This window comes from Quercus suber, unplaced genomic scaffold (assembly GCF_002906115.3).
Source record: "Quercus suber isolate HL8 unplaced genomic scaffold, Cork oak 2.0 scaffold_227, whole genome shotgun sequence".
Lineage (NCBI taxonomy): Eukaryota > Viridiplantae > Streptophyta > Magnoliopsida > Fagales > Fagaceae > Quercus > Quercus suber.
The window spans coordinates 311,914-318,906 of record NW_027069685.1 but is presented as its reverse complement, the minus strand read 5'-3'; the positions used below and the strand labels follow the sequence as shown (position 1 = coordinate 318,906).

Here is a 6,993-nt window from a genome sequence, read left to right as displayed (position 1 = left end):
TCCCCTTACAGATCTGTGTTTTGCCAAGAAACAAAAAGAATGGATGCTTACAGGCAAACTTGGAAACTGATCGAATAACAAGACCACCACTATTAGTTTTTTATGTCTTATGTTACACTTGTTATATTCATATAGAGTAAACTTTAAGTACAGTTTCTTAGGTGTTGAACTTAAAGAACTACGATCACATCCACGTGGATTGATGGACTAATATCTAACATTTTGGGTACATACCTGGTTTCTTCTCCATTTTGTTCAGGTGTTGGTGGAAGCCCTCCTGATGAGAATTGTTTTGGTGGGGTAGCAGTATTTGCCATGGGCCTTAGTGCTGTCCTAGCTGACAATATTTTCCCTTTTGAAATTACATAAACAGAGCAGAAATTTGGTGCAGATTTCATTAAGCTGCCTGGTACATCGTAACCTTTGAACTTTCTATATGAACCCAAACAAATAGCTTAGTTTTAAAACAACGGTTCAATGATTAAATTCACTATTTCTTAACAATTTAAATCACCATTTATTTAGTAATATGTGATTTAGTTTTGTTATTGTGACACATAGCTTTTTATCTAGATTGGATTCTTGTCTCTCTAGTTAGCATTGTATGTTAAACATACAACATTTAAATAAGTGTGTGGACATTTTTTAATAATGGAATGTGATATAATAAATGTAATGATTCTGAGCCCTTGGCCACTAAGACATACGTGATATTGGAGGAGTTAGGGTTCAATCAATCAATTTGCCTACTGCCAAGTGGTAGAACAATAATGAAGGCTATGAAGCTAAGAACAAAAGGATGAATTTCCATTGACAGTGCATTGATTATGTAGAACTATGTACTGACATTATATATATAATTATTTGTGTGTAGATATATTGGAAAAAGAAAAGCCATAACCATGTCTTCTGCCACTACTTATGAGTCCACTTCTACCGACCATATGTGCGATATGGATCGGTGTGTGGAAAGGACCTCTTTGTCTATCTGTAATTTCGGTAGGAGGTTCTATGGATGTCAGCAGTGGGCACCGGTTAGTTTCTATCTTCAATTTTATTGTCATTACATATTCGACTTGTCATTGTTTTACTATCTTTGCTGACCATCTTATATATGCCTTCAATGTTGTATGCAGGACTCCGATTAGGCATGTAAGTTCTTCAAATGGTTGGACAAGAATACATGCCCACATGGCCATGCAACGGCACCACTTGTCCACGAAAGGTTTGCGAGATATAAGGCCGACGCCGTAGCTGCAAGAAACGAAAGAGATGAGGCTTAAGCAAGGGAAGCAGAAGCATGGGAGCTCCTAAGGAAAGCAAAGCGCAAGGGTGAAAAAAGTAATCTCAAACTCCGGATTGCTGAAGACAAGGTCTATAAGTATAGGGTAGCTTTATTTTTGTCTTGTACTGTACTCAGGGTTTATTTTGTGTTCTCTAATGTTTTGGGGGGTCATTGCCATACGCAACTGCGTCTGCCATGAACCATTGACGGTCACGTGTATAATGTACATTACACTTCACATGCCTTGTTTTGAGTTCTTAAATATTTTGCAGAATGAGAATTGTGTTTGTCAGCTGTTTGCTGTACAGGGAGGTGTTGTGTATAGCAATGAACGTTTCTTGAACAAAACAGGTCAATCTATTATCATTCGTTTTATGCATTCTTTTATATTCAATAATGAATACTTCTCCATCAGTTTATATTTTTTGCACGTATTCTATCCAAAAAAGAAAAAAAATTTATTTGGCCCCTTTCAGTGTATAAGACAATAAGGTGTCTTTATCAATAAATAAATAAAAAGAAAAAGATGTCTTCATAAATTTTCATTTTGAATAAATTTTGTTTCGTTATTTTTTAATTATATGTCTTTATCATTTTTTTACTTGGAAGTTTTTAAACTTTTTTTTTCAGCGCATGACCAATTTTTTTAATCTCCCCATAGAATTATTTTCACCATTCCACGTTTTGACAATTTTTTATTTTTTATATGTTTTTTGAACCGCACATTTTGACATTTGGTCCAATTTAATGATACTTAAATAATCTAAATTGAAAACTCTAGTGCGTACATTGCATATTCGCATTTTATTTTTAATAACTTATTTTAGAATGGAGGGACCGTTGTGGCCGTTTAACAAAAGTGTTCAGTTTTGTATTCATTGCCATTGGTGAGAGTCGACACATAAACAGTTGAAACTTGAAACCCTTACGTTACATATATCTTTTAATAATTGATACAATCGATTTACGTTACATAATTATGCCGAGAGCATATCTGCACATTGTCATGTCATTCCAAAATAGTGCAGTATCATTACAAGTTGAACTAAGTTATACATCCACCTATGTAATTAATAAGTTGTCTGTCACTTACTATAGTGCCAAAATGATTACGCTGCAAAGTAAATGGTCAATTGCCATTTTCAACATATAATCATCTGACATTGCCACGGGCAACATAATCATCCCACATTGTGTCAGTGATATTGTCCCTAAATTGCCCCATCGCTCTCTTCAATGCACTTGACATTTCTAGTACATGTCTTTGGGTCGCTGAGCTTGTTGATGCTTCAGCATCACCACTACCTTTGTTATTGGTCGCACTACCTTCGCCAACACTCTCCCCTATTGTTCTAAACAATTCATCACTCCGATTGTTCATGTGTATGAAATTCTGTAGAGCACAATACACAATAACCACGTAACGCTGCCAAATTGGCTTGAAGTTTGGCATTAAATTCAGAATGGGGAAACGGGCCTTCAGCACTCCAAAAGACCGCTCAATCACCATTCGCAAGGACGAGTGCCTGTAGTTATACAACTCTTTTTTTGATGTTATCCGTCTACGGCTTGACTGGAATTCTTGTGCATGGTACCTAGTTGACTTGTGAGAGGGGAGAAAACTAGTGCCAATTGGTAGACCCGAATCCACCAAGTAGTACGACCCTACACACACACACAGCCAGGCAGCACGTAATTAAGTTGTACAATAAACACACTACTTAGACGTGGAGGATAAAATAACTCTAGTTAAACTCATAGTAATGTATAGTACCTGTTGGTGGCCATGGGAATCCATGCTTCCGGTCACTAATCGCTTCCTCGAAAACCGTTGAGTCATTTGCACTGCCCTTCCACCCACCATGGACAAATGTGAACTGCATGTCCATGTCACACACACACAGCACATTGGTTGTTATAAGGCTCTTACGGTCCCTATGTGCTTAAGTTGCATTTGCAGGAGGTCGGGCACTCACGTGCGTTCCATCAATTGCTCCTATACATCTCTACACATTGGACCTTTTCATTAATCTTAACAAGGACATCTACAAAATCATATTATTTTACTGTTGTACGAAGTATGTCAAGTAAGGGAATGATTTGTACCTCAAACCATGGCCAATACTTGTTCACTTGAAGATGCTCGGGGAGGCTTGTGACGTTCTGATCAGGTTTAATTAAATGCTTCGCGTAGTGGTGGACAGCTCACAACGCCTGACGAAAATGCCGGCACACGGTTTCTGTTGAGTGCTGAAACCGGTCTGCAACACATCTAAAGCGGATGTTGTGTCCAAGTATGTACAATAACATGGCCACGGCCTGAGTGGCATTCACGTCACCATGTCCATCCTTCAAGTAACCATGTTCAGCCAACTCATCCACCAAATGCAACAGTAATTCAGGTGTCATGCGGAACATCTCATAACACTTAGCTTGATTACCTTCAGTGACCTCGTCCATATACGCCTTGCCGGTCAATGCACTTGTTCGCATTGGTTGTTTATCATAATGCCGTTGCATGTATGCATACATCTCCCCGACTATAGGATTCACTAAATTAAACTCTGCTTCTTCTTCACGTTCACACTCTGAATCTGGCCAGTCATCATCATTTTCTTCACAGTCATTGCTGGAACCAACGTTGTTGAAGTATGCATCATCAAAGTCATACTCTTGGACCGCCTGCCACCAGTCATTTCCAGGCCATAAGTGACCTACACATTAGCACAAACACACTATTTAGGTAGGTTATGTAAAGAGAGATATAAAAGTAAATATGTTATTAAAACAAGTACATCGCATAATAGTCATGTAGAATATAAAGACCTAATTCAACAATCACCATAATAAACGTATAAAAATAAAAAAATAAAAACCTTATCCAAGTATGTCACATAATATAACACAAACCATACAAAGATTCCAAGTTCAAATTCAAATCCTTCGCATACTATAACACAAATATAACACAAACCATACAAAGATTCCAAGTTCAAATCCAAATCCGTCACATAATATAACATAAACCATACAAACATCCCAACTTCAAATCCAAATCCTTCACATAATATAACACAAACCATACAAAGATTCCAAGTTCAAATCCAAATCCGTCACATAATATAACACAAACCAGTTTGGCATCTGAAGTTCCTAAATAACATAAACATAATATAACACAAACCATGCTTGCGGTCCCAAGTTTGTTAAATAACACAAACCGTAGTATTATCCATACGAAATATAAACAAGTAAATAGAACAACCGGAATCCATATTACATAAAAACTAAATATTGTTCTAGTTTAAAGCGAAACTGCTCTCCCTCAATCCTCCTCTGGGTTTAGAATGGCATCAATCCAAGACTTCCTCCTATGCTCCGGCATACACATAAACACTACCCTATCATCCTTTTGCTGCAAAACCTTTGACATCTTGATATAGGCCTTGTTACTGAGATCCGCATACGAATTCAACACCTCCATTGCCTTGGGAAGTGAGCAAGGATCACCGCCTACAGCGGATTGAGCAAATTGCTCGGATGAACCGCTACCCTTGCCGAGTTTACCACTGAACTTATCCCTCGACATTGCAGTGTACTCCCTTAGGGCCACAGTCATTTCACTTACCCTATCCGACTTCTTTGAGACCTTCTTACCCTTGCCACTTGCATCTATCACAGGACGTTTTTCTGCTCGTTGGGTTACCTCCTCAACCTCAGCATCCTCCACAGTGTGCGGGAAAGTGTCAAAGTTAGGGGTGTAACAGTCATCATCCAGATAGGTGGGTGCACTTGCATTATCATTAGCATTGGCAAGCTCTTCCTCTAGGGCACGCTCCTTATCACTATTCAAGGGAGGAGTGTTTGAGGGGATCTGCAAGTTCCCAGTTGCGGTACTAGGGGTGAACAACTGCTGTAGTGATGGGTAGTCTGGGCATCCCTTATTCCTTAAGCTATTTGCACCACGATTGCTCTAGAATGTCTTTGGAAACATTAGCACACTAAACGTAGCAAGTTCACAAGAGGAAAATTGCATAAATAAATAATTGCAATAAGTCAAAATTAATAAACAAGAGTAAACATACCGCAACCACATACTGCCACACCTCATCAGAGCAAGTCACTGTTTGGGTCTGCTCGTCCCACCCCAATCCTGTGTGTCTTAGCAACTGGCTCCACTTGCGTTGTTTGGTACGGAGCCTATTATGCTTCTGTTGAACTTGGTTAAGGATAAAATCTTTCCCGGTCCTTCGGTTAAGTTCAGTTGTGATTGATGTCCACATGGAACCCTTGAACACACCTTTTGCCATGTTACCCTTAAGTTGTTCCTCTAACATTATCTCAATAAAAATATGTTCTACATGGGAAGGCCACAATTTCTCCTCTTGATCTTGTGATTCATGTGCCATCTATTTGAAACATGTCACGTGGTAAGCTTATGACAGCTGATAATTTTAACAATTGAACAATAGGACTATAGGATTCATTTAAGGGGTCCAAAAACTGGAAAATCTTCCATAATTAAATCAACAAGGATACGAAAAAGCATGCACTGAATGTAAGAAACAATGGTAATATATAATAAAAAATGGTAATATATAAATCATTCATCGAGGTTTACCACATATACAATGTGACCAGATATACAAAAGATGGAAGATCGAAGCAATGAGTTAGTAAACTGAATAAGTGGTCACAAATACTACTAGGTTAGTGCATGGTTAAGTACATGGTAATCCATAAGAAAGTACGCTACTCAACATAATGGGAACAAAATATGTCAGCAGTATATCAAAAGGAACATGCACTAAATTGCCTCAACTAGGCATTCGCCTCTTACTGCGGTGGGTCATCTAACAATCGATCTGGAGAGGCCACAGGGGAAACGTTGGGCCGAAGAGATCTGTTACGGCCCACCATTGCTCTGCGATAACTCTGTTGGATACGCTTCCACCTCCTAATTACCCGCCTCACGGTAAAGGCCTTCCCCATGCGGGCATTAAGATTGTCTATGATCTCCTCCCACACTTGCGCATTGGCATGACAACGACACAAATTCCCACAAACATAGTGTCCAAGTACAGAGTCACACAACACATCCTCACAATTGGCATCCCATGTTGTCAACTCCGCAGCCATCTTAAAGAACAACACACACATCTCATACACAACCATATCACAAGTACAATAAAGATATCCCAGTATATTTAGAGGAACAAATATTGAGCACATGGTAGCGTGTATGTACAATATATTTTGTAAGAATATAATGGGGACAAGTTTAGTATGTTAGTCAGAGACAAGGAACAGTGCATCATAAATTTGAAACAATTTGTATGAAGCTATTTAATTGTCGTCCTCTTTGCAAGTATCTTGCTAGCCATGAGGAGACAAGCTCAATATGGGGAACCATAATCAGGGAACAGTAGAAGCATATTCTAAATTCAAGATACGTTTACAAATTTTTTTAAACTAAAAATGCATTGGCATTGAACTAAGGAGAATTCTACTAAACTTACTACATTAAGATTCATAATTCATAGCAAACAAAGTAATAAAAAAAGTTGGTTAACTGTATTCATATGATATCTTGGTAATTGAAATATGGAACCTAGGTTACAGCTTGTCTCCGTGATGTTTATTTTTTAGGTACAACTTAAGGTTCTCTACAAAGGCTAATTGTGCTGACTTGTGCTGCCTTGTGCTGC

The 6,993-nt window shown here is 38.4% G+C and overlaps 2 protein-coding genes across 2 annotated transcripts; both read right to left on the bottom strand.

The window, feature by feature from the left end:
* Positions 1 to 2,438: 2,438 nt before the first annotated feature.
* On the bottom strand, positions 2,439 to 3,174 carry LOC136070345 (uncharacterized). The gene is made up of 2 exons (XM_065780189.1): positions 3,060 to 3,174; positions 2,439 to 2,950 (listed from the first exon to the last, which is right to left on the bottom strand). The coding sequence occupies exons 1-2, from the start codon at positions 3,172 to 3,174 to the stop codon at positions 2,439 to 2,441; spliced, it is 627 nt and encodes a 208-aa protein (XP_065636261.1).
* A 1,436-nt stretch (positions 3,175 to 4,610) lies between these two features.
* On the bottom strand, positions 4,611 to 5,694 carry LOC112016657 (uncharacterized). Its single transcript, XM_024049185.1, has 2 exons — positions 5,371 to 5,694; positions 4,611 to 5,258 (listed from the first exon to the last, which is right to left on the bottom strand). Exons 1-2 carry the CDS (start codon positions 5,692 to 5,694, stop codon positions 4,611 to 4,613), a joined length of 972 nt encoding a protein of 323 aa, XP_023904953.1.
* Between the last annotated feature and the right edge of the window lie 1,299 nt (positions 5,695 to 6,993).